At 40.3% G+C, this 25,768-nt stretch overlaps 1 protein-coding gene across 1 annotated transcript in view; it reads right to left on the reverse strand.

Moving 5' to 3' along the window:
• Positions 1–279: 279 nt before the first annotated feature.
• The window catches only part of INADL (InaD-like (Drosophila)), a 96,629-nt gene continuing 71,140 nt past the window's right edge, over positions 280–25,768 (reverse strand). Inside the window, exons 28-29 of the mRNA XM_009703685.1 lie at positions 9,195–9,391; positions 280–375 (exon numbers count right to left, since the gene is read on the reverse strand). Coding sequence (XP_009701987.1) covers positions 280–375; positions 9,195–9,391 — 293 coding nt within the window. The remainder of the gene's footprint in view (positions 376–9,194; positions 9,392–25,768) is intronic.

Consider the following 25,768-nt stretch of genomic DNA (forward strand, 5'->3'; position numbering starts at 1 on the left):
TGGGAGAAGAAGCTCTTATCAGGGTGCTCTCAAGCCCAAGAGGGACAGCTCAAGTCTTCAGCAGACATCCCCAAAATAGGTATTCAATTATGTTAGATTTTTTTTTTTTTACATTATTAAGGAGAACTCTTCAACTGTCCTGAGAAGAATAGTCAAGGAAAAGCTTTATTTCACTTCAAAGAGAACTGAGCAAGTTCAGTATTTTCAAAACAGGCTAAATATGTACATATGTAATGTAACATGCTAAAGTGTACACAAATGTTTTTATGAAAACTGTTCTTACCGTATGAAAACTAGCTTGACCTTTGCTGGGGCAGTCTTAATGATTGCAGAAGCATTCTGATGACTTCTTCCATACAATATCTGATTGTTTATCTGTTAAAAGAAAACAAAGATTTTAATGTAAGTGGAGAAGTATGCATTGTTTTAATTTATACCACCAAGACTTCCAAATTTACTGTGGGATAAAGAGATGAGACCGAAAGAAAATGTGGTCCGCAAAATATAAATCACATAACTTTGGAGGTTCTTACAGACAGGAATATCAACGTCACACTAATCAACATACCCATCTGTACAGTGCTGTAGAGACAGAAATACCAGAGCTGAGGCACTAAGAGCCTCTTTCAGGCAGAGCTGTGCTGCAGAAAGACATTATATGATAAGCACAGAGGAGGAGATGGCACTGCTCAGCTTGGCCTTGACCTGCCCAAGGCTGTTACACCTTCTCTCAGCCAGCTACCAGAGGAGGATGCAGTGTAGTCTGCAACTCAACAGCAACAATTGAAACATTTCTTATCAGCTTTCGTATCATTCTTTTTGAAAGGATAAATCCTAATCTGATTTTAAGAACATCATCCTTTTCATACTGATTCCATGATGGACTACAGAATTGCAGCCTTGGAACGGATTTTAAAATATTACATTTTTAACATCTTAGATTCAAATTTATCAAAGAAAAAATAATGCATTAATAGCAAAACGTTCCAAGTTTTATTCTAGACCAACATAAAACAGGAACCAATGCAGAGCTAATTTAGTCTTACTAGTAAGCCACAAATGAGAAATCTTTTATTCTTTTTCACAGATCCATAGAATGGATTTTAAGTATTGTTCCCAGGTTTTTGGAAAACAATGTGATCTGAGAAGAAACTTATAGATATGACAACAGCACAGATTCTGAGACAGACACTCCTATACCTTACCTACAGGTAACTGGGAGTTTAGGAAAACTTGCTGTTAAGATTGTGCTGACTCCTCAGTTCTGCTGAAGGAAACAGAACGGATAGCCATGGAGACAAAGGACAATTTAAGGGCATGCCACATCACTTTTGCTGTGATGGATCAAAAGCCTCAGCTCAGCAACAGACACCAAGTATTACTTTGGACACTTCTGCTGCATGCAAGCAAATGCTGCAGTTTTCAGAGGGCAACAGCTTGGCTTTAATATAGTATGTGCTCCAGGACTTTTCTTTCTGTAGGAACTACAAGTCTTTTCCCAGTTTGAGGAAAATAAGATGCCTACTATCTCACACTGCCATGCTCAGCAAGTGGGACTTCAGCAAGGACAACAGTATCTCTGAGATGAATACAGTAGTTTCTTGCAAGCCAACCAAACGCATACTCAGTATCATACCACAAAAATAACCTGCAGGGTAAAAATGGAACACTTAAAGCATTTCATTCATTTCACAGGCAGGGCTTGTGTTTAACACCATGCTCCACCTCAGCCTGCCCCGTCTTTAATGCTTCCCACCTCAGAGGTATCATAAGAGGATGCTCACCTTGCAGCTCAGGCAACTAAAAAACTAAAACCATGAAGATCATATGCAGAACATAAAGTAGGTAGGAATATTACCATAAATTTAAAGAAAGTAAAAGCTGAGCTGAGTATGATGGGAAAAACAACGCTACCTCAAAAAGATTAACAAAACCCTTGAGCAGTTTCTTAGTTGTACCCTGACGATTTTCAGCTTTAAAATGAAGCTGAGTGAACACTCAGCAAGGTGGTGAAGGAAAGCATCCTCCCCTGACAGCAGGGAGCAGGACTACCAGAGCTCTCTTCCTTCAACCTCGACAATTTAGACTGGAATAAACATCAAGATAATGATGATCTGTGGAAGAACAATTATTTACCTACACCTGAATACTTGTAAACATAAACACGGAAACTAATTCAAAGTTATATTTGACATCTTGTATTTTGTCCAAAAAAGAAGGCAAAACTTTAAAGACGGAAGAAAAAATAATTGAAATTAATAGTATTTGGAGTCATGATGTTAGTTCAGGTTCATGGTTCAGCTCGTCTCATGTCCTGCTGTCTAAAGCAAGCATCAGAGGCCTCCAACCGTACAAAATAATCTGCTATTTAACTCTGTCAAAATTCTCACTCCAAGCATCTTGGTTAGATTAATGCAGCTCTCTGGAGCTGGAGTATTCATACATCCTTCCAAAGGGAGCAGCCAGCTTTGTTCAATACTGCAGTTTTTTCCTCCCACTCTTAATTTACAACAATATTTACATTCACATTTGATATACCAGTGCTGTTTAAAACAATAATGATAATGGAGCCCAGGAACAATTTACTAGTGATTATAGAAGGACTTTCTGTTACTGAAAATGTTTGTATTGGATTTTAGTTTTGTGTTCTTAGAAGATTTTCTCATTCTAACAAGAAATAACTGGCCAAGTCTTACAGCCTTGTGTCATACAGGCTCTTTGGTCATACTGGCAACTTCACAATTCTCCCATCTTATTTTGAATGGGTCAAAACACCATGCAAGTTCATCAGTTAAATAAGGACAACGCAAGGCCAAGAATAAAACCCCTAACACTTGATTATTCATTAAGATTGAAGTGCAAACCATTTACCTACCAAGTCGCTTACTGTACAAAGGGAGAACCAAGAAAGTCTATGAGAGTCTGAGCTGGCACGAAACGATGAGCACTGAGGAAATCGCATCATGTCAACATTCACAGGGGGTTAACATGGTGCTGTCTGCAACTGCCATGGTGGCAAAGATAGGGTGAGAAGCAACATCCTAGGCTACGCTTTGTTAATCAAAGATAAATTTAAAAATCCAGTGGCAAAAACAAATGCTCAGTTGCATTCTGGCTTCAAGCTGGACTTGAAACTTTCAGCGAGTTTGTTGATTTAATTTCTCTAAGTTCAAAAATAAATTATTCACTGGGATACTGTATGCTTTACAAATTGTTTGGATTTAGTTAAATTACCATCAATCTTTCTAAACAGCAGACTTCTTAGATTAAAATTTATAGTCTTTACTCTGGCTAAATTAATCCTATTCACTAGATGTATCAAATAGTCCAAAATTTAATTAGCTGTGAGCTGGGTCTGTAAGTTATAATTATTTAATTACACCAAAATGAAAGGATAATCAAAGTAATATATCTCCACAAGGTTTTGGACTGTCCCACATAGTTATTACAGCCAGTATTAATTTTTCTTTTTTTTTAAAAAAAAAAGTCACTTTCTTTTGCAAAGTAAATTAATGTTCTGTTAGTTTCAGATACCACAGTGATGAGCAAAGCATAAAAGCCTACTTAAATAAAACAAAAAAGAGAACATCTAGGATTTCATAAGCAACACCATTTTAAATCTTTCAAATTAAATAAAGTAACACGTCAGATTAACCAAATAGTACTGGGGGAGTCAAAACCTATAAATCTGTGCCTTACTTTTTTCATTAGAGATTAGAAAAGACAAACAAAGCTTTGACTAAGCAAAAGAAATAAACTAATCTACATCAACCTCAACTCTTCTTTAAATGTCTCTTTATATAACTTCTTGGAAAGACAGCAGAGAACAGAGAAAGATAAAAACATGCTACAGGTATGAGGTCAGGTCAGCCCATTTAAGTTCAATCTTTATTATAACCCTACACTGCTTTATGGCAGATTTTATCACATATCCCAAATGTACTGTTGCCTTCACCTACAAAACTTTTGGTTTACAGTTTCATACATTAAAGTAGCAGAAAGTACAAACTCACTGAAATCTGAACTCATACATTAAGAGAAAAAAATTTAAAGGATTGTTTGCTTCTCCAACTTTAATTTGCAGAAGAGAAACATGAGATAAGGATATTTAAAAAAAATATAAGAGCACTGTTTTTACTATGTGGCAGTAGTGGAAATTCATAAAATTAGTATCATCTGATTTTTATGAAAATCAAGTTAAATGATGCCCCAAAGCTAGTAAAAGAACTGGCATAGCTTTCTATAATAATTATTTCTTTGCACCAATGCATTAGGTTCCTTCTAACCACAGGAATTACAGGGTTTCGAGATACAACCAGACCCTCTGAAACAATGGGAAAAGTTCAAAAACTTTTTGATCAGTCAAATTATATAGACTCAAACCCCATAAAATACACCAAACCCTCAAAGAATAAAGCATGAATAAAACACTGGAAAGAAAACATAATTCATTAAAATGTGAATTCTTCGTTCCTCACCAGATTTCTTGCCTAGCACATGTTCAAACACGTGCATCATCTAAAGCGATCAACAGACTGTGAACTCCATAAAGACAGAAAATCTCCTGCCCTGCGTTGCAATTCAGTTTTGCCGTTGGCTTGGCAGGCAGCTGACCCCCGCGGTTCCCCACCTAGAAAGTGCGGAAAGAGAGACGGGACTGCCGTTGGCTTGGCAGGCAGCTGACCCCTGCGGTTCCCCACCTAGAAAGTGTGGAAAGAGAGACGGGACGACAGAAAAATGCAGACTGCCCGTGCCCTCGTGCACAACCGGCTTTCCAGTTATAGCTTTACTTATTTGCAGCTTTAAAAATCACCACCCAACATGAACCTTAATTGGTAACCTGTATACAAAGTACATGAAAAAGTATTTGTATCCTCCTATGAAAAGACCAAAAGGACACTATCGCTCAACATTACCTTCAGTAAATGAATCTGAGAACAGAAGCTATGACTGTTGTGTTTAAATAGGAATTAAAAAAAAAAAAATCACCACTAGAGCTAGTCATTCAAGGTGACTCTTCTCATGTGGAAACCTCACTGTCTTTCTATGTTCAAGTTACTGTCTCTCTTGAGGGACAGCGCCACTTGCCTAATCCAAAGTAACTGTCTTGACACAGGAAAAACATAACAATCCCACAACAAATAAACTGGGAATAAAACGCCAATCCTTCCCATTCTAAAACAGAAGTGGCATTGTGAATTTGGCTGGGTAGTTCATTTACTTGGGTAAAATACTAATGTATCTATTATATTATTATAGCATAACTTATATTTATCTAAGAATCTTAAAATAAAATAGTAATAAAAATACATCTAGCACAAAAGCCCTCTGGCTTTGAGCTATGACAAAAACAGCATAAAAAAAGAAAAAATAATTGCCTCTCATGCAACAGTCCAGAATGGCCAACAGGCAAACTTGTACAGCGATCCTTGACTATGAAGACTAGCTTTCACTCTTTCAAGAAGTGCTGTGGCCTCCTAGAGCAAAATATCCAAACAAGCAGTTTCTTTCCACCTCCTGCCCCATTTTCAGGGGTGGGAAAATGACAGAAAACCCCAACATCAGTAATGTAGCATGACAGGGCTCTGAACAGCTTGGTTTATTAATAGAATGCAGTTGACTCTCTTATGGAAAAATGATAATAATAATAACAACAGGCTGGATTATTCAGTGTGAATGAAACCTACCAGGAGGATAGACTCATGCAGAGTTCATGAGCAGCAGGGCTTAACAGCACAGGTACAGCACCACGTGAAGCTGCGGACCATGCTGGGCACAATCAGCCACAGGACTAAGCCCAAACTAATAAGATACGAAGCAGTGCAGACACCTGCACTAAAACAGCAAGAGTGCAAGGCAGGAGCACCACAGATGGTTTCTTTGCTTGGAAAAAGAACGGAAAAGCAGAACTTGTGTCATGTAAAAAAAATACATTCTTCTGTACAGGGACTAAATTCTGACCTAAGTAATTTTCCTCCACGTATGAAAGTAGGATGAAAGGACTTTCTCCCTCAAAAAGTTGTCTTCTCCAGCAACATACCCATCCAAAATACATCACAGAAGATGTATTAAAAAAATAATGATTACATACAATTTTTTTTATGTGACCTGCATTTCACTCAACGTATAGGCTGGATTGACTTTGAAAACAAGCCAGGATCATGCCCGCAAAAGACTACTGCTGTTTGCAAGAAGCTAAAAGTGAGATGATATTTCATTAATTCAGTGACAAAATATGTTATGAATAAAGAGCTGAGGCAGTCTGGCAGCATCTCACATCCTTCAATTGAATCCAATCAAACTCCAGTTCAAAAGAAAAATGAAGAGGTAATATCTATCTATCTGTATCTCCATCCCATTAACCTTACCCCCATTGACAGCCGCGGGGAATAATCTGCACATGCTGCAGTAGCATCCCCTGTTTCAATGGAGCAGCACTAACCGACAGGATTCACTGTGGCACCCCAGAACAGTGCAGAAATGCTAGAGGTTTCCTAAGATGTGAATCCCTTCTCTTGCCAATACACTCTAGTATTCAAAGTTGATGTGTAATCAAAGATGCAGATGCAAACGCAAATATACTTAAAAAATGCAGTTAGATGAGGGTTGAGGGTGGTCTATTTGCTGATGAACAGATGAGAATACTGGAGAAAATGACGTCAAATGCTTATAAATGAAGAGGTTGCAAAGTCCAATAGCTTTTCTTCTACGGAATAACTAAATATTTGACCAGTGGGCAATGGCCAGCAGCTCAGTCTGCAGGTAGAGCCATTTACTATCTACATGCAGTGAAGCAGTACCCAAAGGAAGAGAACTTGCTTCATCAGTAAATATTGTCCATCCAGGTCTCTGAACGAGGGAAGGATACCATGGGAGAGATAAAACGCTTCTGCGACCGACAACCATACTCGCAGTCTTTCAATTTATGTCTTTAACTGGAGAAAACCAAACCATCTGAATTCTGTCATTTCCTCACTTCTGAATGCTAGAGTTTGCTGTTAATGCTCTTTCAACATATTTTGTTGTAAAGGACACTGCAAATAAAGCCACTTGGGTTTTTACAGGTTGACCACCTTGACCTCTGCATCACTGGCATGGAAGTAACAAGAAATCTATCTGGACACAGTCTTGGGCAACTGGCTTGAGGTGGCCCTGCTTGAGCAAGGGGGGTTAGACCAGATGACCTCCAGAAGTCCCTTCCAGGCCCAATCACTCTGTGATACTCCTGCCTCAGCAACAAGTATACTCCTTGGGTATGAGCATTCCTAATGGTTACTGAAATAGTTATTGAACCTAATGGCCTTTGGAAAAAACACTTTACAGTGTAAATGCCCATTAGTTCCACTTCAATGCTATTCGCATAACACTGAAATGCTTTCAAAAGACAAAAAACCAGAGCCGTGAATAACTGACCACTGGTGTGAACATGAGACGTCTGTATATTACTAATGCACAACCCATTCCTTTGTAATATAGGATCTTTTGACACTGGATACATACTGACTGGGGACTAGAATGAGATCAGGACATCCTTTCATATAAGTAATCGTGCTTCTGCCCACTGGTGACATACCTTTATGTTTGATTGCAAAAGGTAAACAAGAGAGGTAGTCACTGAAGTCACTCTGAACTTCAGTTTACTTGAAGTTTGGCATTTTTGAGATGGCAAACATCACTTTCCTTCCACTGAAGAAAAAAATCATTTTATCTCTAACTTGACAGGGAGAGGAATTAGGGCAACACCACCACTTTGGAAAGTGCTATTTATAACATGGTTCATGCATGCAAATTCCAAGCCTTGAGATCTATGTGATTAATCGGAGATAGTGCATCTTTCAAGTACTGCTAGTAATACTCAACATTAGATCAAACAACACTGCAATGAATAACTCGTGAGATATAAGAAAACTTCAGTGGATCCTTGTTTGTGGGAAAGTATTGATTCAAAAGGCTTTACCTTTCTTCTACCAGAAACTACCTGGTCTATGATGTGCACAGAGGAAAACAGTACTATGAGTCCTTTCAATTGGTATACACTCAAAATTCAACAATTTTCATTTCTTTACCATTAGAATTTTGATGCCAGAGACAGAAAGAACATAAATTTGAAGAAGAAAGTAATTTTCCTACCCTACTGCAGTATGGTATAAACCTTCATAGCATTTATCACACTTAAAAAGAAAATAATAAACTTCAGATGGTGTTATTATTATAGCAAAACAAGTCTTTCTTGCACTGTATGTATTAAAGACCCATAATTACAGAACTGTTAGACAATGACAAATGCTTAGACAATTCCGAGTACTCCCAAGGTATCCCCAGGCAGTCAAACTGCTCTTTCTCAAGTTAAGAAATGTGAGAAAATAAGTGGTTCTCTGATGGCACAGAGAGTTGCTGAAAGATCAAAAAATCACCACCCATGGAGAGCAGTAAGTCAGCATATACCTGCTCTTCAGTGAGAGCTTCTCTCTAAAGGAAAGATCCCCAAGGATGGCTGATTTTTTTTAAACCGCTAAAGCAATCATGACATGGGAAACCACTGCAGGTACTGCAGCAAAGTGTCATTTTGCAACAGCCAAAAATCAGATGAAGTGGAAATCTGCGTTTTCAGTCTGAAGGTGAAGCAAGGAGATAGGAGAAAAAGTGAAGACAAAATACTGTCCTTGCTAATGAGCTTTCTTGCCTTGTGGGTGAACTTGTGCCAGACATGACTAAAGAAAATAAGTATTTTAAGTTACAACAGATCAAAACAGATCACAGCACAAAATTTATTTTCAGGATGGGGAATATCCCTGTCATCTGTAAAAACACATATGGTAACTTTGAGGGGGTTTTGTTTTTTTTAACGTAAGGTGTGAATTTCCCTGTAAAACCACATATGCACTACAAGGACAGATTTACTGTCCCCTTCCTGCCTTTCAACAGTCCCTCCCCTAAGCATAGCTTGTGAACATGCTGAGAGCACAGACTTCACTGACAAGACATTAGTTTTCACAGGCCAATGATTTTTGTTTCACTGAAAACACATTTACCTGCCAAAGGCCAAGTTCTCAGTTGGCATAAATCAGTGCAGCTCCTTGCCTCAGCCACCTAATTCTATTTACAGGCTTTATTTAAGGTTCAAATGATAGCTTCACATATGCCTCTCCCTCTCTCCATATGAGCCCAGCTTAGTAGTTAAAGGAAACACTTACCTCTAGAAGTTCATCGCCAATATGCATCCTTCCATCTCGTCCTGCAGGTCCATCTGGATTGATACCAACTACAAAGATGCTCATACGAGAGCGGTCCTTGTTGCCAGCAAGACTCAGTCCGAGCCCATTTTTGTCTTTCTCAAGCTCAATGATGTGCAACTCTCCTGGTAGATCTGCATATCTTTGCCTGATTTTTTCTAGAAAGATCAAACATAAAGTGAGTTATAACATAAAATAACTTACATGCAGATGTTCAACCCCACATACAAACATGCTAGAAATTGATGGCTTCTCAGCATTTAGTCTTTGCTAACAGAGGTCTTTCCAGCCCAGACTCTAAAATGCCATTTGCTGCACCTGTATCACTCACGGCAAAATGCAGCTCAGCTGCAAATACTATTCACATTAAAACTACACTATTTTAATTATTTGTACAACAGGCTGGTTCTAAGGCATAAATTTTTGGAAAGGAGGGTAAACAAGGGAATTCTAGAAGCATCTCAATCTTACCTTACAAAAACTATCAATTTCAGGAAACTCTCATAAAGTTAGAGCTGGTTAATTAACCAGTGTGGGAAACTGCAATGCTTACGTTGCAAACATACTGCAAATTCACATCTCTAGGTGAATCTTCTGCTTCTTTCTGGTGACTAAGGAATATACTTACCATGGTCTGCTCAACATTACGTGCTACTGTGCGGATGATTACTCAAAGCAGATGTCAGTGACAACATATATGAATTATTACATTTTTAAATGCAGCCTCTACTTGATACTAAGGTAGTTATTTGTCTTTCATCTACATTTCAACCATTCCTGTGACAGAGCGCAATACACTTACAATGTTATTGGGAGCACACTGCGTGTCTGTGGATGCTGACATTTTAATCTGAGTGTCTTTTCACTACTGGCATTTTTTTTCTGTCTCATTGTCCTTTGCAGATTTTAAAGCCAGCTTCATAACAGCACCTGCACCCAATGCTTCAGCTGGGCCACACATTAAAAAAGGCAAGTCAAAGTATTTTGCTGTGGCTGGATGTCACCTTTAGTACAGAGCCCAAGGTGAAAGAAACTGCTGCATTATGCATTAAGAGAAGAAATAAGAGATACTATATGTTCAACCATATCCCTGAGTCAGCAGCAGTAGCTATATCAATATTAGCTACTACCATTCGACTGGGGAAGTGTATTTTAATAGTACGATTTAACCACTGTAGTGAATGTTCCCATGACAACAAGGAAGAGGGGAAAGAGCTGGGGAAGGTGAGAGGGAAGCAACTAAAAGTGAATAAAAGCGGCAAAGAAGAAATATGATGAAGTAGAGGTGTTCCTTCCACAGCCCCTGTGCAGGCTGCCAGGGTGATTTAGCCAAACTTGGGTCCACCTCGGCAGCTCTCCTCTCCGAGGATCCTTCCTGAGCAATTCTTCCAGCTGCAGCAGCCGCTCAAGCAGTCTCCCGTCTCCAACCCCAGATGCACCCAAGAGCATTACCTACACTCAGAGCAACACAGACAAGAATCAGCTCTCCCATTGCTGTATTTACAGGCTGGCATTTTCCTGCCACGCTCAAAATCCCTGGTGGCCTGGAGCCTGAGTCTGAAATCCTGGGGGCGTGTATTAAGCGTAAGATGTTATCCCTGGAAAGCTGTAAAGCCCTACGGAGGTCTGCACAAAATCAGAATATCATAAAAAATCAGAAAACTCATTTGTTACTATCAATTATATGCCAAAAACTCATATAACTGCATTAAATGGTAATCCATGTAGCTGCATAGTTCTTTAATGTATTTCTTAACTAATGGGGTCAAAATGTAATTAGAGGTGTGATTTGCTACTTGAATTTGGAAAGCGTTTTTCTTCTGCTTAGTATGCAGGACACCTCCTGCCAAAAAAAAGCAAGTGAGGAAAGGTCTCGAAAACAGTGCTTCTGAAAGTACAGCAGATACAAGCACACAAACAGCCACATGCGTTTTATTCACACCGCTGAGGTTTAACATTCCTTTCCCATTAAGTGAAGTCCAGACCTGAAAAGCACTAAGACATTTTCTGCCCACCACAACTAGACAAACAACTCATTACGGTGCAGCAAGTAGCTGCATCATATCCCAGCTGTAGGAATATTAAGAACAGGTCATCAGCAGAAAAGGGATTTCTTAGTGACTGCACTTTTGTGGATAAAGCAAAGAATCAGTGCTCTGGTGGGATGATTTTGACTGATCATTGCTCTGCCACAGTTCCTTCCATTGCTCATTCTACATGGACAACACATCTCACTTCCATTGTCTAGGAACAAAGCACAATTCAAAGCATGTTTTCAGCAACCCGTAGTCGAACGCACAGAAAAGAGGTGAAAGAGCAAGGAGAACACACACACTTAAACATCGTACAGATGAGGCTGCACATCTTCAGAGACTGCTTTAAAACTCAGTTATTGCTTGTCAGTAAAACTCCTTGAAATCCCCCAACAGGAGCCTGATGCAGGAGCAGCTCTGTGACACAGCACACGGACACATCACTCCAGGCTCTATCTGCAGACAAGGGCCCTCTGAGACTACCAGCAGCACCAGTAAGTCTGTAAACTCTACAGCATTTCCTCCTCCTGGAGCAGCCCAAACCAAGTTTTCTCACATGGGAAAAATGTTAGCTGTTCAGAAGTATGCGTATATTCCTGTTCCATCTTGGGCTGAAACTAAAAGTAAGTTTTAGTCCTCCAAAAGTTAGTAGTTAGAGCAATTGCAGGGATGAGACGGAGCCCCACTAAAGTTTCTGGTCTGCCTGCACTGGGCCAGGACTGGAACCCTGGTGAGCTGATGCCCAGCTCAGCACTCCAGCTGTGCCAGTAACAACTCTTTGGGTAAAGAAAAATTTATCTGGGCAAAATACAGAGACCAACTCCAGGGGTCATCAAGTTGCTTTATTTCTTAAGAGTTTGGTTTGGTTTTTTAAAGGGTTTTCCACACTGCATGTTTTTGCTTGAAAAAATCCATACTTACAACAGAAGGAAACCTCTGTGCGGACTAAGTCCTTCATTAAATTATCACATTTGTTTACGCAGTAACTATTTGAAATGGCTGAGGTGACTGCAGTGGTAAAATAGCGGGAGACTATGGAAGAAACAATGAAGATGCTGCGTGCCGAGTACCACTTCCAGCCCTGCAGGAGGGCACCGTTATCGAGTGCTGCCAAAGATGCAAGCGTGTGTGCACACGTTCATGCGTGTAGGGACAAGCACAGATACCCCTGCTTTTAAAATCAAGCCTCCCTGAGCAGGGCATCCTGTCTCCTCCCCGAACAACAGAAGGTTCTGGCTCTCGCAAGCCCCACCTCCCGCAATTAAACACTTCCAAGGGCTGTCCTCACCAGCCAGCCTTGCAGTGTAAATGATAACGCGCTATTCCCAGCGGTGTCGTTGCTTTACTCATCCAATCTGCATACAAATATCCTTTGGGCATCCAGCTGACTTCCTATAACATTGTAATCGTATTCTCAGTTTGCCTCTTAATAAGAATCTCATAAGATTATTTTAAATAAGTATTTACTGCTTAAACAAACGTGCATCTAAGGCATCTTCTTTTTAATGCCTTTTTCAGCTGTTTTTTCTCCCCTCCAGCTGGTATCACTTTTCAGTTCTCTGCCTAGCATTGGGGAGCCAGTTAGCATCTGCTTTTGCAAAGAATCCCATTATCTGCCTTCATTACCAGATACTTTACACAAGGCAATTGTAATTCTGTTGTTGCTGCATTACACATGGGACACGGCGTTTCTTGTTTTGGCACTACGTGGAGTTGTTTCCACATTCGGTGACAATATGCCTATCACAACTTCTGCAAACATATCTCACCAATGATATTTAACTAGCTAAGGTTGCATCCAGTTTCTTTTAAGAATATTATACAGATGTAACGTGAACTAAAAGCACAAGTATATGCTTTAGTGATCACTCCGGCAATAATATTTCCCAGTTATATTAGCAGACAATTACATTTCAAAGAGAAACCCTGGAAATGGAAGACAACTGCTTTCAAACAATATACTATTATGCTGCTGCATATGTTTCCCTGCCTCAGCCGCTGTTGCTATTATATTAAACAGAGAGATAAAAGAAATAAATGGGGACAATATGGTCAGGATATTGGAGTTTGCATGATCTAGTATTGCAACAAATACACAATTTATCTGCATGGAAAAAACAGACACCACTTCTCAGGAAGGCAAAAGGCTCTCTAAATTACAAAGATATATAAAGCACTTGCAAAGGGCTGAGGAGCCTCTTTCCCAAACCTGCTGAAATCTCCAGTTAAATGAGCTGAAAGGGAAGAGGTGTTTCTTTTGAAAATGGTGTCTCTGCGTGACGCAAATTACAGTCCCTCTAGAAATGTAAAAAGAAGAAAGAAAAGGCTCTGGATGACTCGGCTAGGTGATTGGGTTTTGTACCAAATGCTCAATATTAAAACTGTCCAGGCAAAATACAGAGAAAAGAAAGGGGGGAAAAAACACCACAAAAAGAGATGACAGATGATATTTGTATACAGAAGGTGATACTGAGGATTTTACATCCCTCTTGCATTACCTCAGATAACTATTGGCAACATATGCTGGCTTTTGGAGACTTTACAATGGTCTCATTTATCAGCTTGTGCTCATTTTAATGGTTTTAGCTACCATTTTTATCACATAGCACATAACATGGTTACCATCTTAGCCTTTTCTGAGATTACTCTGCTCAGACAGCAGTGCTGCAGCATCACAACCACTGTTTTTCATGTAGTAATGATAGATATCAGAATGCAGCCAGCATCCACTACACAGAGCCAACCTTGCATATCAAACAACTAATTCCCCTCTTGATTTCACTATAAACATTAAAAAAAAAAAAAAGTGGGAAGTCCCTTGAAAGCTAACCGTAGAGCTGTGAGGGCAGCACATCTAATTTACTGATTACAATTTACAAGAACCTAAATAAGCATATTGAAGGGACCATAATTGAACAAATGGGGTTTAGAATTCTCCCACTACTAATAATATAACAAGCTTATTGTTTTAATCTTCCCACTAGCCCTCTATTCAGCTCCAAGGAGGCAGACAGTTCTTCAAACCTTATCTCAAAAGCGATGCACTTGTCTGTTTCCATAAGCTTTAAACTGAAAAACAGACAGAAGAGAATTTCTGTAATGCTTTCTTCAATTCCATAAAATCATTCCAATTCTTCTCTCAGTGATCAGCATGCATGAGAAAAATAGGGCAGTTGTATTCAAAACCGGCAAATCTAAATGGAAGAGCCAGAGATCGTGTTATGACCAGTCCCCCTCCCTCGGGTGGTGAGAGGAAAGGACAGAGTCTGATGGGGCTCACGTCTTTGTAAATGCTGTTATCTCCAAACCTGTGGGCAGGGAGCAACCCTGCAGTGGGATGGAGCAGCTATGGGTTCCCCATCTGATCCAGAAACTCAGCATCCCCTACAATCTCTCTTTGACAGCTACACCATGCCTTTGGCAACACTTTGCTTCATGTACACCATTTGGAAGTCATTTACCAAAACTGAAGCGATGATTTTCAGAGAAAAATAAAACCCAGCATTTCTATCATTCTTTGGCATATTTCAGTTAATGCTCCCACACCAACCCCAAGTCTGTCATATACAAGGAAGAAAAAAAAACCTCCTCCTCCATGGCTGTACCTCTCCCCTTCCACCCCAAAATACTGTAAGCCAAAATATTACAACATTACTTTTAAGTACATTAAGTACATGAAGGAGGGAGCATGCACAAGGTGCCACATGACAAAGCCTTCTCTAGATGAACAGCTGAAGTGTGGGTTTTCATACTCTCATAAATACAACTCAACCAAGCTCGAGTGCAAAAAAAGCATGCATTAAACTCTCCTGAGATGATATTCTTACCCTAACTTGAAGACTGCCGCTTTTCTTCTTTTTTTGTATGAGGGATTCAGGCTATTATTTGGGATTTCCAAGTTTCTTCTCTTCTAACTGCTCCCTTCAGCTCAGGTTCCCATTCTGTTTTACTCCTCTCATGCCATGCAAACGCTTGCAGCAGCTTCTCAGCTCACACCAGAAAATTTTCCTTCTCCTCCAACACTTTCCTTAAATCCCACTTGTCCCTCACATCACTCTTTCTACAATGGAAAGTAAAAAATTTCTGCTAGTGATTTTTAAGTAATCCAGGAAGAAGGCTGCAATGAGAGTCTCCACAATCTACTTCAAGTACCATTTCATTTTGTTTCTGTGAGCAGGTGACATTTAGAAACAGTTATCATTAATTTTTTCTTCCTATAATCAAGGAATCATCACACCTGAAGACAACAGCAGAGAGAAAAGCGACATTTAGCCCTTGCTGAAAACCAGCATAACTGGAGTTCTTAATATCAGGGAGCATCTCCAATGCTTGCACCATCTCACATCAACATTTTGAACAAATGGAGCTCTTGCCAACAATTTTTTCCTTATTTCAGGCCCAAAGCTTCATTCTAAAGCTGCAGTTTCATTACATGACATTTAAGCTCTCCGAGGAAGAGATATTGTATGTTTTTCTTTTTTAATTAGATGACAAGGACATGACGAGTCTATTCATATCAATGTTCATCTGAGATCTTTAACACTTTTGAAAGGAGATTTAGTGAAAGTGTGGTAAGCAGAGCATCCTGATGCTAATAATTGCTGATTATAAGGGAATCTGCCCTCCACTGCACATAATACTTCCACACATTTGCCTTTCAAATGATGCATTAACCCTCATCAAAGCACTTGGGTTTCCTCAGAATTGACCTCCTCTGGGTGCTGCGATCTCGCAATCAGTCACTCCGGCGAAGCACTGATGCTGAGCTCAGAGTGCCTCCGCACTAGCTGATGATCCTGGAGGCTTTGGAGGAAAGGACCGGCAAAAGCTGCCCATGTGTTTCTTGCCTGCTACCCCAGGACTGATAAACTGGTTATTTCCTTTAGCCATGAGACACACCAAATGGGTCACCTGTTGGAGCATCATACTGCCACTAGTTGATTAAATACACTCAAATAGCAATAAAGATGTTTTTCTTTTGATAAAATCCTCTATCAGGATATAAAGAGTTATGTGCAAAAATAGATCACATCACATTTGATTCTGGGGCCCACAAAAGGCCCAACTGAAGGAATTTTGAACTAATTACATCCTTAAAATGTGGGGTAGCCTCAAAAGACAGCTGCTGTAGACCCCATTTTTAAGCCATTGAAAAGACAACTGAGAAAAATCCCATAAAAAAATACTCTGCTGTATAATATTACAGTATATGATATTGTACCATGCAGTTTAAGTCATCTAAGGCCAAAATACTGCAGTCTTCAGAGTTTCCCAGCCCACTCGGTGGTGATGGCACCGAGCAGCCCGGAGATAAGGTTCAGTTATCGCAGCTGCCAGGCTCACACATGCTGCACCTCCCGAGAGGAAAGCAGTCTTGCTCCTGCTCTGCTGAGGCTTGCCTAGCATAATTCTCCAGGAAGCGAGGCTATGTTAACAGTATAAGAACATTAGGAAATACTGATTTCCATCTGCAAAGTCTCAAGGAAATTCGAAATAGCTCTAAATGCACATTGCTTGCTCTTCTGGCCAGCTGCCCAGCAGCTATCACCTGGTGTTGATGTGCCCACCAAGTGTCAGTGATCTGTAAGGATGCATGATGTGCACACAGAAAAATCAGATTCCCAGATGCTGTAACAGATGATGTTTTAATGACCCATTTTACAATGTAGTTTTGGAAAAAAGTCTCATAATTGGGATAGAAATTTCTTTTCTAAGCTACTTTTTCTGGTAGGAGCAGGTTTTCTAGTTTGCTCCTGATCACATCGCTCTGTTAGGATCTATAATCCATACCCTACATTTGTATATGAAAGCTGCTCACTCATTTGATGGAAGAGCAAGGGTGTCTGAGACTGAACAAAGAATATTGGAGAACTCTAATCCATTGCTTTTCTGCTTGGTCTCAACACGAGCAAATGAATATTGTGAACATTTAAAAATCTTCCTCCCTTGACAGTAATACAGTGTAACTTGATCTGGCACTGTTTCATTTTTAAATAATGATGTTCCCACAAAGCGACTGGCACAGTCATTACCTTGAAATCTTTCTGCACTGAGTCTAATTAAAGAGAACGGCATCAGACTATTGTCAGAAGCTAAAAGTTTGTCACCTAATGAAGGCTTTTAGGGGCCCGAGCATCAACGTTCCCAGTGATAAGTAATTGCAAGAAGCAGCACAGAGGACACCTCTCAGAAGCCAAGGTGATGAAACATTTCTTGCATAGTGATTCATTCTTAATTTAAGAACTTGCAATGAGAGCCTGAACCTCCTCCATCAGGAGGGGGACGGGACGAGAAAATAGGGAGACTTTTGGACTTACTAATAAAGACTTTTTGACCAGCAAAAGTAACCTGTACTGATGAACCCAAAGATCTATAGAAAATTCTTAACGGAAGGTCTCCAGGGGAATTGTCACCATTTGTGAAATGTAGGAAAGAAAACAAACAAACAAACTGTAAAGCTTCAAATAAAATCAAAACAGTTGCACTAAGGAGCCATAAAAATAAAAAAGACTAAGGACCTGGTTGTGGAAGAGCAGGTGAAAAGGAGGAAATGATACTGCGCAGCTGGAAGAATAGATGGTGGAGAGGAGATGCCAGGAAGAGTGTCCCAGCCTAACGTGATCGCTTGCTTTGCCACAGCAGCACAACCTTGCATCGCAACAAAGCTACGTAACATTAGCATGACTTGACAATGACTAAATTAAATTTCTGGATTAAAAAACCCCACCACAGTACTTTAAGTTTGCTTGTACAGCAATTTCAAAATATGCTGTGACAGTGATTAAAAAGATTAAAGTTGGATGAGTCATTTCGGACTGTAAAGCCGAGGAAAGTGCCCACAGAGCTATGCTGGAAAATACGGTGGCAAGTCTTAACAGCAAGAATACCCAGGGAAGACAGATCATGATCAGCTACTTTAGTTTTGATTTAATTCAATGGTGAATTTATCGATAAATTTTAGTCCTCTTTAATATTTTTCAGTTTTAGTTATTTTGCTAAAGATTGATTGTAACTAGTTAGTTACTATAAAAATAGTTTTTTCTGCGACAAAAGCTTGTATTTATACTGTATGTTCCTTCTTTAGGCCAACTATGGGGATGAAACACTATAGAAGTATTTAAGGAAATATAAAATTTACTATACATCTGTTGAAATGCTCAAGATTTATCACATCAGATATTGTGAACAACATTTCTTCTATACTATATATTTTTCCTAACAATATATACTGTTTGTATTTGGACAGAAATTAGAATGCAATTAAAATATAAGCAACAGCTTTGTAATAAAAATATTGCATGCAAGTATGCCAATTGTGATGAATAGATGAAAAATGTTTTTATTCAAATGTTTTCATTTAAAACCAGAATATTAAACAAAAGCATTATTATTCCCACAGTAGATAATGGAGGTCCTACGGTGATCAAAAATGTTTTTAAATGGTCTAATTTCCACTTTGTCAAAGATTTCCTTTTGTCTGTCTTTGGGCCTTCACGAACACCTAGTTAACAATAAACACTCTGCAATGACCTCGGAGGAGGTTCTGCCATCACACCATGGCCACAAACACTTCCATAATTTTCCAACTGACAACTCTCAACTTCACACTCCTAGTTTTTATTCACAGACCAGAAAAGAAAAATATCCTTTTTCAGCTCCTAACACGTTGTTCAAGTTTGATAAGCTATTTTCATTCCCACTGAGTTAGCTGAATAAGTTGTAGAGAGAACAGGTCTTTGTTTAAGGCCGCTGAAGAAAAAGTCAAAAGCTGGATTTTTACTACAGTCAGTCCTGGGTCCAGATATCTCTCAATTCTCTGGGCACACACATGCCTTTCCTGAATAGTTTTTTTTTTTCATTCAAATTATGCTAATAGGTTACAGTATGCTCAGATCTTTACGTCGATTGCCATTTAAAACTTACAATGCATGTTAAAGTAGAAAATGTTTGATTTAAATTAAGTGCAAATCCAGTTTAAATAAAAAAGTAGCTTCATATTAAAAAAGACGCATCTCCAGCTTTTAGAGGCCATAAGGTGATAGTGTGTACTCCATTTAAAGAATAGACCTGACCAGCCCCACAACACTGCTTAGTATTGATTATCTCCTTATATTTTTATTTATTTTTTTTAGCATTTAGGTAGCTGTACAGAATCAGTATTTTGCTAGGTTCATACCTGGTCAGTCTTTCATCAAATTGATTACAGCTCCTCTAACACTTACAAACTATCTCATGACTTTTAGGGTCCTCTGTGCTTTTGCACAGGACACTGAAACCATGTTCTGTAATTCCCCAGAGCTGCTGAGAGGTCTGTCAGGTACTTGAAGACTATCCCTGCACCACGTTTGGTGTGCTATATATCCAGCTCATCACTGTGCACTTCTGGATATGAAGCCAAGAAACAAAATATTAGCTAAGAAGAACAGGGCCAGCCCACCCCGTACATCCCCACATGATGCAATGCTCCTACAAGGCCAAGAAATTTCAAAAGAGTAGGTCTGGGTTGGTTCTAGGTCCTGGTTTTTTGAGCTATCCAATTGCACTTGAGTAATTTTCAAGCTTTTTACAACATCAAGCAATGCTTAGAGGCTTTGTTTGTTGAAGTACAAACCTGAGTTTCCCAATGTCATGGTTCGCCTTTGATTGCTGAGGTAAAACAAAAAATGAAAATCAAAAATGACCGCAACACCTGGCAATGGTGTAGACTACCAATTCCTGTGCCTTAGAACAAAACAAATACATACACACAATTTCACTTTAAACCCTCTTCTATTAATAAAGATCCAGTAATAATTATTCTACTAATCTTTCCATATCTTCAGCTATGATGTGTATATCTAATTTATGATGTCTAATGTATTAATCACAGCATTACATGCAAAACAAGTACACAAGCTAACAGTATAACCACCACAGGGCAACTGTTGGCTTCAAGTCCAGAAGAGACCTGCAACTCAGAAGGCAGACACCTACTCCCACATCTCCGAATGAGGTTTGATATACAATTTGGCTCTCCCATGACTAACAGAGTACTGCTGGTAACCTCTGGTAACATTAACCCATAGGATCCCTTTCCCAAGCCACTCATTGAGCTACAAGAATTAGCCAAGAGCAAGTGCTGGTGCATCACAGAATCACTTAGATTGGTAAGGACCTTCAAGATCATGGAGTCCAACTGCTGCACTCCCGGCTTTAACACGGCCCCACGTTCCCCTTCCCTTTCAGGAGAAGCAAACTGCAGCTCCCCTTTACGTGCTTTGGTTTTTCGTCAGCCTGGTCCAGCTGGCACTGTTGTGCAGAGCAGTGTTTGCACAGCCCACGTCTTCTCATCACTTGCTTCGCACTCCGCCTGTACATTTCATTGCCAAGGTGGTGCCTTAGCTCAAGCTGTATCCTGAAGTGAAGACCTTTTCCAGCCTTCTAGAGGAGAGGATGAAAGAAAGGGACCCACAGCACACCACTAGTTTTCGATCGTGGTTTTAGCCGGTGAGAAGTCCTATGCAAAGCGGAGCTGAAGAAGAATGTCCTCCCTCCCTCCTCTGTTCAAGCCAGCTGTCGTGCTCCTCAGATTCCTCTGTGAGCCTCTGCAGGTCACCAATCCACCAGAAAACCATTCCTCTTTAATGCTGGAGCAGTTTTCTGCTGGGTGAGCAAGTTGAACAGGCTGAGGAAGGGAAAAGCAACAAGCACCCAAACACACAACTGGAGAAGGTGGGAGTGGAGACAGGCAAACGGTGCTCCCTCCCTTTCGGCTTGCAGTTAGATGCTCTCATGTTGTAGAGCTTCAGCCTGAGGAACAGCAGAACATCAGAGAAGGATGACGAAGTAAACATTTCTCATATAGTTGGGCAACTAAAATGCAAACTTCCAGGTTGAAAACATACTGTTTGATTAACGCTATTATTCCAAAAGAGAAAGGCACCAAGCAAATAAAGAATTAATTTGAACGTCTCTTCTTAAAATGAGAAAGCAAAGGTTTATTACTTGGAATAATTTAAAATTGTCATATGTGATATAAACTGAAAATGAGTAGGTACACTGTGCTAATAAGAACACAGACCTTTCTACCACTGAAAGTATCAGTCAGACAGCAACTCTTGCATTTACACAGCCGACTGCCATTTTCCTTTTCTATCAGATGAGGCAGGGGGATCTGGACAGATGAATGGATAACAATTCCTCCCCACACAAAAATCCCCACTTAATATCACTGTGAAATCATAAAACAGCTGTATACTCTCCCTAAATAAGCCATACATCTTATTTAATCAGCTGTCTTGAGAGTCTACTCAAGAAGTGAATCAGGTTTATGCTACTGTTATGACATCATAAAATTTGACAGATTTGATTAAATAAGATAATATTTTGTATCAGAAAATCTATTCTGATTGTTTTTAGTCTCTGCAAAGGACAGAGGTCTAGCAAACCTGTTTTCTCTTCCACAAAGAGTAAAATAAAAGGACTCAGGTCAGACACCTTTGCTTATACCACATTTCAAATAAGAGGTGATAAGCAAGGCTTTCATTTCTCTGCAGAAGAAAAATAAACTCAGAAACAAGCGAACAGAGTATTTTAACAGATTTTTTAGTACCAAAATACGTTATTAGGTAAAAATCAGCTTCTTTTTAATGTATTTAATGAAATAAAGATATTAATGCATTAAGCTTTGGGCATTTTTAAAATGAACACAATTATAATCAGGAAATTGATGATGTATGTGAACAGAGACTTGCAATATGTCAAGCACTCTCTCTTTTCCTTCTGGCAAAAGAAATCCATCTCCAAGGATTTATCCAAGATGAAGAGCTAAACGGATAAACTTCACTATATTAAATAGACTTACTTTTTCCATGCTAAATGGAGGAGGAAATCAACTAAGAGAAAGTTAAAAAACAAATACTTAAGGGAAAAGTAAGAGTGGGGTATGGTAGTTTTTACTGTAATTCTTTTGGGTTGATATTCAACTGATTTTTTTTTTCTCTTATGGATTTAGCCTTCAAAAGGGATGATTCAGATGCATCCATGACTTGCTCCTCAGGAATAAACACTGTCTTTTGAGTAAGCTGGAACTTCATTGATCCGGTTTTCTTTTATTTTATTTTTAAATTTTAAATGGCCATCTAACCCCTGGAAATCGTGGCATGGTGCTCCAGAAGGCTCAGGATGCTTTATGTATGTTACGACAGATGGCTAACCAAGACATCCAACAGATGGTAACCAAACCAGAAGAGACGCTAGGTCTTCTGAACTGCAGTCCGAGGGCTATGCTCCAGTGTTTATTAATTATATTTTAGTCTCTTAATTTATATTAAGTTTAATTCTAATATGATAAATCATTTTATTCTGTTTCCCTATATCAAAGAAAGCTTATGCAATCATATCCTGTGCAATGCAAGCTCCTGCCCCAAAACGTTGGAATCTGCTGGCCAATTTGAAGCAAACCTGATGGTGGACTAGGGGTCTCAAAGGTACTATAAAAGGTTCATGAAAATAGGCAGCCCTGCAGAGGACAGAAACCTGATAAATACCCTGACTGGGGGAAAGGCTTCAGTGTGAGATCACACTTTATTAAAGCGTCAAAGAATTCACATGAGAGAAAGCCCTTAGAAATGGTCCAGCCACAGGAAAAGCTTAAATCAGAGCTCACACCTTCCTCGACACCCAAGTCAGTCAAACGGGAGACACAAATCTGTAGGAATTCAACTTCATTAGCTGCAGTACTCACAGAAGTATTCATTAAAACCTTCACGACTCTGCACTCAAGGCCTGTCTGGAGGCAGCACAGAGAGCACCCAACCAGTACCTCTGTTGTCCCCTCACAACGTCTCTTCTGCGTCTCTCCGAGCAGAGTACAGAAATCAGCCAAAAAGGAAAAGGGGAAGGTCTGCCAACACACGGCTATCAAGGGACGGAGAGGACGGGCTGGAGCAGATGTACCAACTGGCTGCTATACAGACCCATCCAGGGACGCCGAAAGGGTTAGCCCATTGGTTTGCTCTGATGCCAAGAGCCATCCGCTCGTGCTGCCAGCAGCTGCCGCGGGTGCCGCTCGCTCTGCCCTTCCGAGCCAGCGCTCTCCCTGACGCGTGTCACTGTGCAAGTCCTACCCATTTACAACGCCACAATATGCCTCCTGCACACGCAAAAGAATGACCACATCATTCTGTCCCCGAAAGGCTTCACTGAACTCCCCATTCCTCACAAAATCCCTTTCAACCTCTTTCTTGGCCCTCGCTCGTAAGCTGCCTGTGCTCATCCTTGCATACAGCTCTACTTACTCCCTCGTCCATCACATCCCAGTCTCATCTCATTTTTTCCTCTTCCGCTCTTCTCCCAGTCCTTCAGCGATACCTCACTACATACCACGCTGTCAGGCTGTTCACTTAATGGCCTTCTTTCCTTGAAAAACAGTATTTAAAAAAAATCACATCTTCTGTACTTCTAACAGCTCAATCCTGAAATGAGTTCTTGCTGTAAAATTACCCCATTGTCTATTTAAATACATTAATAATGTATTGAACATCATTTAACACAACAAAATGATACTGTATTAATCCTCAAACAACCTGTCATATCCCTAAGAGAATAACAGGTTACAAAGTGGAGGAAAGCACAGGCAAACCTTACGGGGTTTAAAACAGATTGTTTTGCCAAACCCTTGAAAGAAATATAGTTTCTGGTTCAGAATACAGTTTCCATTAAGGTTTACAATTCAGTGCAGAAAAATGTCCAGATTTGAAGGTCCAAGTACAGGTGAGCCCACCACAGGGAGCAGGAGGGTCCAGACCAAAGGAATCTCGTCCCTCCTCCTTCCCTGGGCATCCAGGCGATCTGCTGCGGCTGAGCGGCCCCACTGACTGCGTTACAGAACAAGCCTGGCTTTACCAGACCAGGCAATTTCAGGACCATTACACGCTGTAGTAGTATAGGATACACTTTGCCATTTTTGCTGCTTGCTGTTTACTCCCAGAGCACTTGGAGGGATGGAGATTTTGTGACATAGCATCTTTAAGAACCATTTAGATGGGGTAATCCTTCTCTGCTCTCACAAGCACAGCGTAAAGAGCCGTAACTTAGTTCCACATGCATGTGCACACACAAGCAAATGCCTTGTGCCTTCATACTCTCCAGCACTTCCATCCAAATTCCTCCCAATTTAGGTATGTGGTTCAGCTCTAAGTAACAGCACATTACAAGCATGGGAACTTATGTTCAATATCGTAATATTCCCAGGACCATCCCCTCATGGAAATGGTAACTTCCCACCTCACTTTATAGAGGATCTGGTTCAGTATACTACATAAGTTTAACATTTACACGTCAAAAAATGCTACTTAAGCTTACAGTTCTGAAGTTGCAGATAAAACACGTAAGTATTTATAAATATGTGATAGCTAATGCACTTGATTTTCAGTTAAGGGATACAAAAAAACCTCTGAAACTACCTAAAGCATTTTAAAAAAAACCTCAAAACAACTGTTAAAAGCATTTGGTACCTACACAACAATCACAAAATGGTATGACAAAGTCAAGGTTTACCACTCCTAGCTTTAGACAACATATGTAATTCACCTGTACTTCTGTCCCCTGCAGAGGCGGGGGACTGGCACTCATCACCCGAACAGGAATTCCCAAATTCAGCTTGCTCAGCTGCTGCTGTTGGGACAGCAGTGGCTCCTGGCTCCGTGCTGGCCTGTCTGCATAGAGACATGCAGAAGAGTAGGGTCCTCCTCTGCACTTAAACCTTGTCCTTCCCCCAGACCAAGTCGCCTTACCTGTCCTATTCTCCTGTTGCATGTTCTAACTCACAAATCCCATTACTCCACTTTGCCCCCCCCTTCTCCCTTACCTTCTCAAAACGACCTCAGAATACGACACCAACACCACCTCTGCTCCCGGATCTCGATTTACAGCTGTGGATCCCAACAGTGGCTGGTTCCCCCAGCACAGGTGGTGGGCAAGGCAAGGACAGAGCTGGGAGCAGATGGCACCAAGATGCCACTGGTCAGTGGTACCCAATGTGCCATCAGCCTGTTGGAAACACTTTCCCATTCACCCAGGTGATCTGGATTACTGGGTGTCTCCATGGAGGTGCTCACCCCTCGCCTCTGGGGCGCACAGGGAGGGCCCAAGCAGAACGGGCGCATGTGCACGGCTCTCTACAGAGTGGTGCCAACCTGGTCCTCAGCTTTGGAGGGCTATGCTCCTCAGACCTCCACTCCATCTCTGCCCAGCACACGTGCGCACACACGTGCACTTTTTACATTCACAGCAGCAGAAATTTGCAGTTTCCCTCATGATCCTCAAAAGCTCAATGCTTTCACATTTCCTCTAATAACTTCTGTGGGAAGCAGAGACAGAGAAGCACAAGCCATGGTCTCTAAGCACTGATGAAGCAAACAGACATGCCCATCATTACACTAAAAATAAAAGGCTCAAGATTACTTCTGGGATAGCAGAAAGAACTACCTGCCCTTTGGCCAGTTGCCACACCATCTCTTC

Source organism: Cariama cristata, unplaced genomic scaffold (assembly GCF_000690535.1).
Source record: "Cariama cristata isolate BGI_N322 unplaced genomic scaffold, ASM69053v1 scaffold34277, whole genome shotgun sequence".
NCBI classification, from domain to species: Eukaryota; Metazoa; Chordata; class Aves; order Cariamiformes; family Cariamidae; genus Cariama; species Cariama cristata.